Here is a 14,644-nt window from a genome sequence, read left to right as displayed (position 1 = left end):
CTCCCCTGACCGGGCGGCCCCGAAGGATGAGAGCTCCGGCAGATGTGACTTGTTGAACACCTAATTTTTCTGCACGGCCAACTAGGATCAATCTGACGCGAAATATACAGAACGTCTAGACGCTAGATACTGCATGTAGACGAAAGCCGGGTGCTTCCAGAAGCTCATGCTGACGTTCTATAGCCTTTCGTGCTAGGGTTGACATCGCCAATATTTATAGAGGTGACTGATATTGATGTCAATGCGTTGTCCACCATTCTTTCTTCTTGTTTCTCACGTGTGGTTACTGATTGGGTGACCATCTCTCACGTGTGAGGTTGATTGGCTATCGCTTACTCATGTGTGCATCCCACAGGCCGCAAGCGCAACTGTGACAATGCGCAACTAAATCGTATGGGTGGCTGACGCTCAGGCATATGATCGACGTGACGCATCGAGGTGGGGGTATCCCTCAGTATGTACGGCTCCTTGGAATAGCTGCGGCTAATGATCCCACGTTCGATAGATACGAGGATGTAGTGGATCCAGCTCCAGATCCAAGTCGAGGTGGTTGCTTCGATGAGTCGCAACAAAAGCAATCTGCTAGCACCGACACCGAAGGGCTGGACGTGGGATGATATAGGCAACCTTAGGTATGCCCTACGAGTGTTCGCCGACCACTCTAGTAGACCTTCTGTTATCAACTCTGATGTTTCAATTCTATTTCATCATCGGTGCCTGCCTGTCTCCGATAATAGGGAATAACATGTCACCAGAATACCGGTATCTGGTACGCGGTGTGTGCAGTACTATGAAGAAGCAAATATCAGGAAGCGTAGGGGTTGCACCTGTGGAAATAGAGATGTGACTGATGCGCCACACAAACTCATGCCAACGTAGTGACCATCATTTCCAATTAGTAGCTGATAGTGCCAGGAAAGAGCATCACCGATGCAGATTGCGGGCAAGCAAATGAATGACGTGAAATAGAATTTAGGGAATTATTGTACAGTGTATTAAATGTTACTGGGCATAAAGGGGGATAGCGTTCCGATGACCGATATCCAGAACGTCGGAGACATCTCCACTACTTCGGGATGATGCTGTGTAAAGGATACTCGTCAGCGACCGCCGCTTTTTGACGTGTTGAAGTCTTCCCAGTCATCCTAAGCTTCCTCTCTGTTACCCAAACACGCAATGCGATGAGATACCTCACTATGAGGAAAATGATGATGGCGGCGACTAGAATGCCCACTATGTAAGCCCCAACTATTCCAGAAGAGTTCTTCTGAAGATCAAGGAAAGGATACACGTAAAAACCTTGAGTGGCATGTGTGAGGTAAGCCAAACCAAGATACAGGGCCAACAGGATGATAATTGGAATTAGATCCAACCATGGAAGTCGCTCGGTTCGGGGAAATACTATCTCGAAAAGCGCATAGACTGAGTTGAGAGCATGCTGTGAAGTGTTTGACCAGAGGGCGAAAGTGGTTGGGAATCGACCCGCGAGGAGCGTCCAGTAAACAACTATTATAAATTAGCCTTTATACGCTCAAAGGGTTTATGGCCGCGTCTGTAAGAGAACGATATGGTAACGGACTTGACGTATCATCGCGAAGCTCTTCTGCACATCAATAGCAAAGTCGACTAACTAAATTGACTTACTGGTTACTATGAACGGATACACAACAATGGTGGAGTAAAACATGCTGTGCGCCACCTGTAGCGCTTTGGGCCACCGGGCCAAGAATGGAGTCCCGGTAAACCAGTAGCTGCCGGAATGCACAGCGGCAAAGGCATAGTAGAAGGCGAGACCCCAATACGTCAGCACCGTAAAGAAGGAGAAAGACTGCTGCGATGCCTCGGACCTGCCATGGGTCCCGTTCCAGCCAAAGATGAAAAAGAGGGTAGCGAAGGCGTAGAGGGCCAATAACGTGCGGATGGCGAAGAGGGCACCTGGTGGGAGAATCCACGACGTTACAAACCGCGTGGGATCAAAGAGGCCGGCATAAGGCGTCGTTATTCGTCGGCCAATCGCCATGTCGAAGCTGTTAACTGGGATCCTTGTCGAGTGCCACCAGATCGGGTTCTCAAGCTCTCGGCACGTGCCGACGTCGTGGAAACTAGGTCGTGTAGTGCGCGAGAGATGACGCGTGGTACTTCGCGATGGTGATGATGCGACGTGGTGTTGCGAGACAGCTGCAAAACTCCTCCAGCCCCAATTTCCGAGGCTGGAGCTGAAAAGGGCAGAGACACCGAGCTCAGAGGATTGCCCTAGTGGACTGCACTATGTCGAGTTCGGCCTAGCCTCTGTGGCCGAAAGAACAGACAGGATCACCCGCGTTTTCGTAACATTACGCTCTATCCCGGTCTACTATCACGGCTCTGGGCCCGTCCGCTTCACACTCCCACGCTTGTAATCCTGGTCGCAGAGGCGAGGCATATTCCCACTTACATCCTTACCTTCCAGACGCGGGCTATCCAGGATGAGGCCTGCAGCGCGCTTGGGTACAAGTGGCTTGCTCGTCTCTATGGCACTGCCTTCTTCTTTAAGACTACGGGATGCCATCTGTCTGAAGTTATACTACTCAGGATGATCACCCAACTGAACACCCATCTTTCCAATCCATCCAATACCAAGCTCTTCTCTGCCGACCTGCTTCGTATCAAACATCACTATGAGTGACATCAGAGTATCCGTACGTAGATATCTATCACTTCCTAGAAGCCCAACTAATGACCGTTAGCAGAAAGCACAGAACCTCGCTCGGATTAGAGATAATCAGCGTAAGTTTCTCCGGTCAATAGCGGCTATTCTTCCTACCATCTTGCATTCCAAGCATGAAGAGTGGCGATACTTTGTGTCATGCACACAGCTGGACATTACATGGCCTTCGGATTTACTGAAAGTGTTTGCTAACAATACCCGTGTTAGGCCGATCACGCGCCCGACGCAAAGAGTATCTGCACGAGCTGGAGACTAAGCTGCGCAGCTATGAACAAATAGGCATCGAGGCCTCTTCAGAAATCCAGAGTGCTGCTAGGAGAGTGTTGGATGAGAATCGGAAACTCAGGTCGCTGCTCCATGAAAGAGGAGTGTCCGAGTCCGAGATTGTAGCAGCACTGGAAGGGATGTCTGATCGACGATACGAGCACGATACTGCGGCTTCCAGATTGCATGCGATGCTTGAACGGAGGGTCAACACCAACGTAATACCTTCTACAAGCTTGCCTATACCTTCTCATACGAGAGCTGCTTCGATGCCTCGGCAGAAACCATCAGTGCCACCCGTTACTATCCCACCTACGCGGCCAACGGCACTCAGCTACAACGATTCACCTAGCCCCGGATCCATGGTGTCAAGTATGAGTACACCACCACCGGCGTCATACCCGGCAACGCTCTACACTACGCCCATGACTCCGTCAGCTGCCCAGATCAAGTCAGAGCATGTTCAGTACGACTACCCCTACGACCAGCCATACAGCAGTGCATGGGCTTACTCGAGCGATTGCAACTATACTGCAGAACCGGTCTCCTATTACAACGGCTCGTCCTGTGTTGACGCTGCTAACATTATTCGTACGATGCGAGCTGGTGTCGGCCCTGAGCTAGAGGTCGACCTAGGACGTCACACATCTGATCGTCATTGCTATATCAACAATGCAACAATTTCCAACGTCATGGACCGATACTCCCAACATAATGCGCCAATATGAGAAAGAAGAGAGGACAATCTCTAGACACAAGTGTAGGGCTTACCAACAATTGGTCTGCCTGGGCCGTAGCAGGCGAGCAGGAATAGGCTGAACTATTAGAGCCGAGTCGCGGAGCGTATTGCGGACGACACGAGCAAGGTATCACTGCATATCAGTAGCTTGATGTGCGCCTTCAGTCTCAATACGCATACGTCTTTGGCAGAGTGCTGGGCCAAGACGGTCACCCAGAAGAGCTACAGCGTATTACTGCATCATACGAGAGTACATGTCCAGCATATCTATCATTAGACCATGCTCTCGATATGTATCAGTCCTCTTTATTCTCTTGCCCAAGGTTATGAATTCATGAAAGAAAGTCTTCTCATTCATAGACGCGTTTAATAGAAGAGGCTAGCCGTCCTACCAATTCCTTTCTTTGTGCACAGCCGTTCGCATGACCTTTCACATCGGTCGATCTATCGTCGTCGTCGAATGTTCTACCGGATCACAAGTCTGCGAGTACGGAACTGACAAGCATTCGAAACGGTCGATGGAAATCGGTACGCTATGCGCAACAATATTCCTTAATGACTTTTATTGATGGCGAGGCTCATACTGACGACATCACTCAACATTCTCAGAATCTTGACCAACTCCTTCTAGTCCGTAGCCTCATATTTATCCTTATGCTTCAACTGCTGCTTATAGTTTTCTGATGTTGTAATGGTTGTGTTCTGATTGCCATATTGCTAGGTTCAAGAGATCTACGTGACTTCCTTTGCCCCTTTAACTGACACGGTACGCGATACGTCAGTCAATCCGGCATCTGTTGCTTGTTCTTCAAAGACAAAGACCCATTCTTAGAAGAATACACTCGGAGCATAGCTTCGATTTTCCTGTCAAAGTTGCTACGCTCGCCCGACACATCGCGTTGACTGCAGAGCAGCATACTCGAGACGATACCAAAATGCCTTCAGAACTCAAAAAGGGTGACTAGGGAGTTGATCCACTCAAGAAAAAGGCAAAAGCAAGGAACACTCTGGAAGATGACCGACCTACGATCAACGTCAACTGGGCTATACCAAAAGAGACGCGTAAGCAGATCTATCAGGAGGAATACGCGACCAAATATGCTCAAACACTGTATCAAAGAGCACGAGAAAAGACAAGTCCGCAGTAGACACCTCTACTAGATCCGCAACTTCGAACACCCGTCTATCGAAGCAAGGGTGTCAAAGACATGTTAGCCGGAAACCCATATTGGCCCAGTGCATCACCACACAATCTTTTCAACGATATAAAGAGGAGAAGTACCCGGGAACGGGACAGCTGCTACGGATCACTACCGGCGATAGAAGCTTCATATATACCGTCTTGAACGCGTGGGCACTGGCTATGGGGATACATTGGTACCTTCCGACCGGCATTTCAACCAGACCGCGAATTTGCCAGATGAAGCCACGCTGAATTCGCTATGGGGGCGCCTTGAGGAGACGGAATAGCTTGATCAGGCTGGAGGGAGTTTAGATATTCAACAGCTCGCCCACGCACACAGAACCGATGTTTTGGAGGGAAGGCGACATAACATAGCTTGGCCATCGGATTCATGGTTCCAAACAGTACAGAATGAGTGCGTGAAAGATCTTGAACGTTGGGGAAAGTTAAATCTCATCGACACAAGTATCGAAGTAGAAAGGCACTGGAAGGACAACGCTTATAATGACGGAGTCCTGCCTAGAAGAGACACGTGGCGAACTCAAGATCCGAACTTTAGATCAGTCCGAAGATGTACTTCCTCGCTACAGGGAGTTTCTCAACCAACTACATCCATTGGGCATACTAAGTATCTTGGTCTCCGTTCCCGTGACTGGATAAAAGACTCTTTGAACTTGTACGAATGCATCCCGGAAAACGAACCACTATAACGCAGCTTCTCTGAGGAATTCCGCCGAAAGTTCGGCCATCTAGAATGTCAGGCGTGGGAAGCGAACATGGCCATTGCTGCCGTAGTCGAAACAATCGATGAAGAACAGAGAGAGCTCCATAAAAGGAATAACACTGACAATCAACCATTTGTTGGAGGTTTCTCAATAGTTCCAAACGCAGCGTTAATTGAGGCGCTGCTTGAGGAGTCTGCAGAAGGTCATGATGTCGCATCAAGGCCTGGAAGATGCTGGTTCATGCCTCTGAACATGAGCGGAAAGCTCTCGGATCGGGCCAAAAATGGATAAGAGATAACAAGAGACGTTTCAAAGCGTCAAAAGAAGGTCAAATCCAAGGTCATATATTGTCCGTAGTCCTTCAGGAATAACACGTACAAACAAAACCGGGGAAATTGCAAGTCGACATGCTTTTCCTGGATAGTAATCCGAACATATTAGATACTGCCTACGACTACCTCGTTGCTGTCATCAAGGATGCAGCAAAAGGTCTTGGTTGGGCTGCTCACCGAAACACCGCTGGTCTTCAAGCCGTTTCAGGAGTATATCCTGTACCAGCACAGCAACACGGCGGATATCAATGTGGTTATCACACATTCTTGAATGCCTGGATCCTCGTTATGGGTCTCAAACCAGACAAAAACAGGCGCGAATATAGTGGAGACATGTATGAGGAGGCATGGAAGCTCGCCAGAGCCGCGACAGCCGGATTACTTGACTGGAAGGCATTAGTAGCTTGGTTCTTCTGCCATAAACTGACCAAGGGAAGGAGCTTCGAAGCTGTCCCCACGAATCGGCGTTTCGAAACCACTATTCCTCAAATGCCAGCAACGCTTGGTATTCAGGAAGCACTCGGAGATGGCGAGTTGGGAGAACATGCGCGACAACGGTACGATACGGATGACAGACCTTTGGAGTCACTACCGATCGCCTAAGCCCCGTATACCTTGTCCAACAATATTGCACTACACCCTCTTCACGCTACCAATAGGAGGGACAAGAGCAAGAGCCCGAACAGAAGTCATGACGATGCAAACCTGGACTTTCTCAATAGCTGTGAGGGTACCAAGCGCAAATCACGCGAAGAAATTGACGACGGTCTGAATTTCCTACGCAACTCACAAATCAACTGTGATGCGGAGGTAGTAAACTCGGCTCATCAGACGCCTTCCAGGAAGAGACAGCTATTAAGCGGCGGCCTATCTTTCCTTCACACATATTGATCGGAGTCTTGTTATGGTATTTGCATCACGGCAGAAACACTATTGTATCTGTATTGCGCTGTTATAAATTATATATAAAAGTAGTTTGCTACTATGAGCATTGCATGGTGACGTTGTTCGTGGCACGTAGCGACGACGCGATGAAGATGGAACCTCGAAGTCTTGGCAGACGATGACGTAGTCCCAAAACCTTCACGCGTCAAGCGTCAACCCGCGAAACCCCAAACCTCTCCCATTCAAACCCATACCCTTAACCCAACCTAGTAAACCCCCCCAAAGATGATTCGACCAACCCTTCTCTCCACCTTCCGCCTCAATGCCCTCCCCACAACCAATAAACGTGTCTTTTCTCTCCTAAACCCCAAATCCCGCTCACACACAAACCGCGTCTTCGACCCGATCCGCCAACCCAATGACCTGCACACCCTCACCCTCCTCAACGCCGCCGACAACCGTTCCTTGATAACCTTCTGGACTGCGTCCTGGTGTCAAACCTGTCAAGCCATCAAACCCTTGATCAAACAACTCATCGAAGAAGAGAAGATTGGAGAGCGGGAAGGCGGACTGGGTTTCGTGGAAGTACTGATGGATAGCACATTGATTGAGGATTTGCCAATCAAGTATCGCATCAGTAGTATGCCGACGCTGTTGGCGTTCTCGAGACAAGAGGCGCAGTTTGATACTAGGTTGACGCGGCCGGAGGAGATGCGGAATAAGGATTTTCTGAGGGAGTGGTTGGTTAGGGAGGCGCAGAGGGGAGGGAGAATGGGAGGGGGTGGCGGGAGCATGTTTGGTTAGTCATACGTGTTCTGTAAGAAGATTCGATCCAATGCTGGACCTGACGGTCTTCAGGTACAAAGGGAGATGGGAATGAGGGTAAGGGGGGTGAAGATAAATGAGACGAAAGCTTGGAACATGGGAGGATGGAATGTACAGGTACGTTTGTTGAGCGCAGGTTCTAAAGAGTCAATGCTAATACCTTGATAAGTATATTCGATACCCCAAGGTAAACTACCGGATCATGACATCTACTATGAATTCAGTCTGAAGTTTGATGATTATCGCGGCATGCTATGCTGATGCGCTATACAACGCATCGACTGGTCTCAACGATGTCGGAGCTTTAAATGTATAGGGGTATATCCATGAAACATGCGAGGTCAAGCTCCCAAACGCTATCGAAGTGCTACAGATATGACTGTGACAATACTTTCCCTCCCCAGATTCATGTCATCAACCAATCCTGAAACTCATCTTTCTCAACAAGTCGAGATTGCGTCGCCTAGTACTTCCGGCCTTTAGACATCTTCACACCCTGCATCAGCGGATCCTCATCCGTCGTCCAAGCCTGTGCATCAAGTCTAGCACGCTTCTCTCCGCGCATGTCACCGAATACCTCGCCTCTCTTGTTTGACTTCTTGCTATTCTGCACAGGCTCTGTGTACATGGGTGTGCTAACGCGAGAGCCACGAAGCGCAGGAGTGGGCAGCGAAGTATCAGTAAGAGCAGGTGGGGAGGTGACATCATCATCATCATCATCATCGTCGGTCTGCGCATTGATCGAGTTCCCCTTGGAACGTTCTTCCTCCTGCATGCCGTTCGCATCGCGCTCGTTCAACTGACGCTGCGTCTCCTTACGCCCTTGCAGCCAGATATCATGATGATCCTTGTACTCTTTTTCCTTGTTCTTCACCCACTCTTTCTGTTCCTTACTCTCCCCGATGCAAGTAGGACACTTGATGTAGAAACCGCCAGTCGTAGACTCCTCGCCCATGAACTCAAACTCAGGAAGGTTTTCGCCGATAAGCTCAGTTTCGTCCCAAGCAAGGCAGTCCTCACAGAAGCCTTGCGGACACCAGCGGCAGCGGAAAATGAGACCTCCAGCATCTGAGGTCGATTTACCACAATCAGCGCAGTTGTGCTGAGGGCATTGGAAACCACTGAAGCCCTTTACCTTGGCCTTGTACTTGGGGTCGAGACAGTCAAAATGATAAGCACGGGGGCAACCCTTGCACTCGACCATGTGCCCAGCATCCGCGTCATCGAAGCAGCTTAGACAATGCTCCTCATGACCGAACTGGCGCCGCTTCTCACGAACCGGCTCAGCAAGGCGAGGGTCCTTGCCAGCGTACGTCGGCACTGCCTCCCAATCACCACAGTTCATGGACTCCTTGCTGATGGCAAAACCGTTCACCATGACTGTAGTGTTCTTTCCCTTGCGGCGATCTTCGCGCGTGATGGTGTCCGGAAGGATGTTTGCAGCCGAGGTGTTAGCCTTCCAGCTGGTATCAAGCTGGCGTTGATGATGCTTGCCCTCAAACACAGCGCATTCGACACGCTCCATGGTGGAGAGCCACTTGTCCTCGTCCACTTCGGAGTGCGTCGCGGATTCGGTCAAGTCGGCAGGATTGTCGCGACACTTAGCCATCATTGTCTCTAAGTTCCAGGACACCATTTCCTTGACGTCGATCTCTGGATGGGATAATGTCTGGGCGCCTCGCCGTACAAGAGTCTTCAACTGCGTGGTGTCCATCTGGGGTAGATCCTCGCTAAGAGACGGGCGTCCAGCCTTCTTAGTACCCATCGACTGCTTGCCGTGCACACTCTGCATTGACTCCGTGATCTTTGCCGACAAGTAAAGCTTCTTACGAATGCGTCCCATCATCTGCTCTTCGACAGTACCCTGTGTGCAAAGTTTGTAAATAGTCACCTTCTTGGTCTGTCCAATGCGATGAGCTCGAGCTTCAGCCTGAAGTGTAATCTGCGGATTCCAATCTTCGTCTAGGAAGATGACATCCTGAGCGCTCGTGAGGTTGATACCTAATCCACCTGCTCGGGTCGAGAGAAGCATGACCTTGTAATCTGAGTCCTTCTGGTTGAAGAGGCGGATATCCAGGTTGCGGCGAGCTCGAGCTGTGCTACCGTCCAGGCGAAGGGCTCTGAAACGCTCTCCATGGTTGCTAATGAGAGACAAGAGATCCTCACAGTAGTCGAGCGTGCGAGTGAAGCTAGAAAAGATGAGGACTTTTTTGCCTTCGTTGAAGATTGTGTGCTTGAGGAGTTTCTCCAGCAGGATGAACTTGCCCGATGCACGAATGATGTGGTCACTGAGGTAGTACGGATCAGGCGCGACACCTGGAAGCAGATATGGATGCGAACAGCACTTGCGCAACTGCATGACGAGGTTCATGAGTTTCTTCCAAGCACCCTTGTTGGGGTCAGTATCGGTCTGCTCCTTCGCTACGGCCTCTTGCAAGATCTTGGTGGTCTCTTCCCAATCGCCTTCAGCATTGCCAGAGCTGACCACCTTCTCCGCCTTCTCCATCTTTTCCAGCAGCTTGTTCTCCTCAGTGTCTTGTTGAATGGCTACCCTCTCCTTTGATTTGCCGTCAGCGAAGAGCTCGTCGAGCATTCCATCGTCGATGCGTGTCAAAAGACGGGTATACCAGAACTTCTGCATGGGAGTCAAGGGCACGTATAGCAGTACTTCTTCCTTGGGCGGTAGGCCGAGATTGACCGACGGAGAGTCTTTCATACGGCGTAGCATGATGAGTTCGAGCAAGCGGCGGGCGTCTGTCATGGTCTGTTTGTTGGCTTTGCCCTTGCTCAGATCGAAAGACTCGCGGAACAGCGTCTCGGTCTTGTCATCGAAGACGTTGGGGTACAGCCATGTCAGAAGCGACCACATTTCGACCAAGTTGTTCTGGAGTGGTGTTCCAGTCAGAATGAGACGATATTCGGCGCTGATGCTCTTTAGTGCAGTAGAAATTTGGGTGACGCTGCTCTTGATCTTGTGTCCTTCATCTAGAACGACGTAGCGCCAAGCAAAAGAGTGCTTGAACCATGATTGCTCAGCCTGAAAAGTTTCGTAGGTGGTGACAACAATCTTGTAGGCATCGGATCCTTGGTCGCTGGAGGAGAGCTTGGAGGCCTTTCGGCCAGCCTTGCGCGACGCCTTCCTGTCTTTGGCGCGGAGAGTTTCGTTTCCCTTCATGTCCTCCATGCCAGCTGCAACGCGCTTCAAACGGGTCCGCTCAGATACGGCGCCGTGAAAGCGCATGACTTTGAGTTGTGGTACCCACTTCTGGGCTTCGGTGACCCATGAGTTGAGAACACTAAGAGGGCAGATGACGAGGTATGGTCGAAGTTCTTCTGACGTCACGCCGTTCTTCTTATCCAGCTCTTCAAGATACTGAAAGAGCGACAAAGTCTGCAGCGTCTTTCCCAGGCCCATCTCGTCACCAAGTATGCCGGAGAAACCGTTGTTGTAGAGATGAACCAAGTACGATAGACCAGATAGTTGGTATGGCTTCATGACAGCTGTGACACCCTTGGGCTGCTCCGAGAGCTCTTCGTATTCGACAATGGGCTGCGCATTGCCCTCTGCGACTAGCTTCGCGACCTGGTTGTTCTTAGGTAGCAAGGGGAGGAAGAGGTCTTTGTTGGCGACAAGAAAGTTGTTCGCCCTTGCCTTGGTATTCTTAGTGATCTCATCACGCAGACGGGCACGAGCAGTATCGAGATTCGGTGGTGGTCGCACTGCCCTCCGGCGCGGTGGTGACGGGGTGGGCATGGTGTCTGACTCGAGGATAGTACTCTTCCTGTCACGCCCACTGCGCCGCAACCCCTCTGTCCGCTGGCGATCCTTCTTGTGCTTCTCCATCTTGAGCTCTTCAGTGTATGCTGATATCCTGGCGCTTGTCTTACGATTTGGGCGGGCGGATGGGGCAAGTTCGTCTTCGCTAGTTCCTGGGTCGGCGTCTACTTTTCTTGAGGTCGAGGCACGAGTGCTCCTGGTGGCTTTGAAAGCGGGCTTGTAATTGGGGGTAGATGGGGAGGCTTCGTTTGCGGATGAACCGGAGGCGACGTAGTTTGGCGTCGGCTTCGCTCGCAGGCTGCGTTTGCTGTCGCCTGTCGCGTCTTGCCTATTCTCCTGCTGCGAAGAGATACGCCTTCTCTTAGTCGCCGATTGCGCTGAGCTCTGGGATCCAAATTGTGCGAGGAGGTCTTGCAGTTGGCCGCCTCGTCTCTTGGGGGTAATGGGCTGAGGGGAACCCAGCGTTATGACGGGATCACCAGCCATTGTGACAAATGTACGGTACGCTGTAGGCGGGGGTATTGCGCAGTGAATGAGAATTGAAAAAAGTTGGTGTAAAGTACAAGTGAATATGTAATTAGAGAACGCGTGGTTGGAGAGTCGTTGGAAAGGGAAGACAAGAGGTCAAAAGATAGCAAACTCGTGGTGTGAGATAGGTGACGGTGAAGAGGAAACCAAGCGATGCAGTACGTCTAAAGGAGGGTGTTGAAACGACTAGGCGTTTTCGCGGTGAAGTGAAGCCTCGCAGCGTCATCAGGTACGGGAGGCGATACGTCAATCAATCTCAGCACGCGTTTTAGCGCGACTTGCAATTGTCCCTTCCGGAACCGTTCCGAGCTATCAACCCATCCAACACCAACCCTCGCACCTCGACATTTCTCGGATCCACTCCCTCTACCCGCGCAGCCGGCGCAACCTCGTCGCACATCATGGCTCAACAGCCTATGACGCCCTTCTTCCCCATCTTCGCATCCAAGTCGGACGGACAGCACATTGTCAACCTCAAAGGCCGACCTCTACGAAATGGCCCGACCGAGGAACAGCTCAACACGACGCCCAACGACCAGGGCCAGCGCGACTTCTACCGCCTCATAGACAAGGATGACCCCAAACATCAAGATTGGCGCAAAAAATTGGGTGGTATGCTTCTGCGCGAGATCGGTGGGAAGCAGTGCGAGGGTAAGCAAGGTGCGAGGCGCATTAACTACTGCGGACTGACATACGACAGACAAGTGGCAGCAGTGCATTCTGTGGGAGCTGCCGGAAAACTACGTCCTCTACGAGCACATCAAGACCAAGGCAGACGGACAGTTGAAAACGGTCAAGAACCATTCGGGCGGCGGCCATGATAGACAAGATGCATACCTCTATGGATACCCCAAGGGTCCCAAGAAGCGCTTCAGGAGCCCTGTCGAGTTCTTCCCCCATCTCCTGTGGCTGTGCACCGATGAGAATAGCGACATGACCAACTGCACGTGCAAGATGTGCTCGCCCGCGGGGGACGTCGAGAAGCCCCAAGTCAAGGTCGAAGTCAAGCAAGAACAGCCTATGGCTCTCAAGCGAGAGACCAGCTCCACCGGGGCTGCACCAAACAGCACCGTCATCGGTCGCAATCCCATCGTACAGATCCCCGCGCGAAGGTCGTCGACCGGCGCGCCTGTCCCAAGTCCCATCATCAAGCCCTCCACGCCCGTTACCGCCCCGAAGCCTACCCCCATACCCAGTGCTGCACAGATTAGGGCTCCTCCAACATTACAATCTACACCTCTCCCCCAGCCGCGGTCGCTCGAACAGCAGGTTGACCTGTCGTACAACAAGTTTCTCTGCCGAACTGGAGAGGTCGTGTGGTTCTTCCGGCCCAAAACATCAGCCTGGGGCCTGGGACTTGTAGTGCGAAGATGGGCTCTCAAAGAGCAACCCATGAGCAGATCATACCTGATCCAGCCACTGTCCCACCCCTTCGAGTCGCCGCCACAAGAAGTCGTGCACACGGATGAACATGTCAAGCCCTGGCTTGCGTGGTCAGCACCCAGCTGCACGTTCCCTTTCCTACAACAAAACCCGCAATTCGAATATGGTAATACCGACTGGAGAGCCCTCATAAGTGGGCAGGGGGGCGAGGGCATCGCGTCCGTCGATGCGTCTATATTAGCTGCAAAAGCCATCGACACCACATATACGCTCTTCGAGTGTCTCAAGACGTCCAAGGACGACAAGGGAAATGAAGTTCGACAGTACAACGGCATGTACCTAGGCGCTGAGAAGATCTGGAAAGGCGAGGCCGTCCGCCTGCGTATAGGCGCCACTGGAACTGACCTGATGGTTGTCACTGACATCGTCGAGCAAGTCTTTGCCAACCCACCGCCCAATCAGCCCAAGAGCAAAATTATCGCAGTCGGCGATATCTACAGCTACGCCACTTTGGATGCGCCAGACCCTAACCTTCCCCCCAAGCCACCTCAGCAAAACGGCAATATTCCCGCGCGCATGGTCCACGACATGGTATGGCGAAACCGAATGCTCGTACCGATTACTCGTACTGCAGCATGGTGGAAGCTCATCCAGCCATCATACAAGATCGACATCGATGACATCAAAGGTCGTTGGTACGAAACAAGTCTTGTGTTCCAAGACCCTTTTGCTAAAGCTGTGAAGAACGGCGAGGGCGGTAATGGCATCTGGATGAACTCGCGCGGCGATGCAACGGGCAAGGGTAAGGGAGCCAGCGTGTCGCAACCTGACCGCATTGGCGCCTTTGGGGCCTCCGTGCCCAAGGGAACGCGCATCGTCGAGGGCCTGGATCCTCCGAGTCAACCAATTGGTCAACAACAGCAGTCTCATGATGGAATGGACATGAATATGGGTGCTGGTAGTATGACGGACCCATTTTCCATTGATGAATTCATGAATGTGGATCATCTGGGCGACGACACTGGTATGGAGTACGGTGGTAATAACAACTTTACCTTTTAGCATAGCCGGATTTGGCACTCGTGGCGTATGGCATGGCGTAATTCGGAAAACATGATGGGATATTTATCTGTTCATAAGCATTTGTGGGATATGGTATGCGCATTCCTTCTATTCACATGGGAGATACCCAAGTCGTTGTTCGACTATATAGGCATTCAAAAGCAGCGAGAATGCATGGATCCGATGAATGACTTGGTCTGTTCCCTCATTAACACTGTCGTTGTCCCCGACGG

The 14,644-nt window shown here is 51.3% G+C and overlaps 5 protein-coding genes across 5 annotated transcripts; 4 read left to right on the top strand and 1 right to left on the bottom strand.

The window, feature by feature from the left end:
* Positions 1 to 2,657: 2,657 nt before the first annotated feature.
* On the top strand, positions 2,658 to 3,699 carry ALTATR162_LOCUS6508 (uncharacterized protein; the record flags this gene model as incomplete). Its single annotated transcript, XM_043314130.1, has 3 exons — positions 2,658 to 2,678; positions 2,730 to 2,766; positions 2,915 to 3,699. The coding sequence occupies 3 exons, from the start codon at positions 2,658 to 2,660 to the stop codon at positions 3,697 to 3,699; spliced, it is 843 nt and encodes a 280-aa protein (XP_043170065.1).
* A 2,326-nt stretch (positions 3,700 to 6,025) lies between these two features.
* ALTATR162_LOCUS6507 (uncharacterized protein) lies at positions 6,026 to 6,553 on the top strand (the record flags this gene model as incomplete). Its single annotated transcript, XM_043314129.1, has 1 exon — positions 6,026 to 6,553. One exon carries the CDS (start codon positions 6,026 to 6,028, stop codon positions 6,551 to 6,553), a length of 528 nt encoding a protein of 175 aa, XP_043170064.1.
* Positions 6,554 to 7,120: 567 nt separating this feature from the next.
* On the top strand, positions 7,121 to 7,889 carry ALTATR162_LOCUS6506 (uncharacterized protein; the record flags this gene model as incomplete). Its single annotated transcript, XM_043314128.1, has 3 exons — positions 7,121 to 7,579; positions 7,640 to 7,777; positions 7,830 to 7,889. The coding sequence occupies 3 exons, from the start codon at positions 7,121 to 7,123 to the stop codon at positions 7,887 to 7,889; spliced, it is 657 nt and encodes a 218-aa protein (XP_043170063.1).
* A 234-nt stretch (positions 7,890 to 8,123) lies between these two features.
* ALTATR162_LOCUS6505 (uncharacterized protein) lies at positions 8,124 to 11,924 on the bottom strand (the record flags this gene model as incomplete). The annotated part of the gene is made up of 1 exon (XM_043314127.1): positions 8,124 to 11,924. One exon carries the CDS (start codon positions 11,922 to 11,924, stop codon positions 8,124 to 8,126), a length of 3,801 nt encoding a protein of 1,266 aa, XP_043170062.1.
* A 443-nt stretch (positions 11,925 to 12,367) lies between these two features.
* Positions 12,368 to 14,411, top strand: ALTATR162_LOCUS6504 (uncharacterized protein; the record flags this gene model as incomplete). Its single annotated transcript, XM_043314126.1, has 2 exons — positions 12,368 to 12,617; positions 12,667 to 14,411. 2 exons carry the CDS (start codon positions 12,368 to 12,370, stop codon positions 14,409 to 14,411), a joined length of 1,995 nt encoding a protein of 664 aa, XP_043170061.1.
* Positions 14,412 to 14,644: the final 233 nt, after the last annotated feature.

Source organism: Alternaria atra, assembly GCF_907166805.1.
Source record: "Alternaria atra isolate CS162 genome assembly, contig: 25, whole genome shotgun sequence".
NCBI lineage: Eukaryota > Fungi > Ascomycota > Dothideomycetes > Pleosporales > Pleosporaceae > Alternaria > Alternaria atra.
The sequence above is the reverse complement of the archived record's forward strand: the minus strand, read 5'-3'. Positions and strand labels throughout refer to the sequence as shown.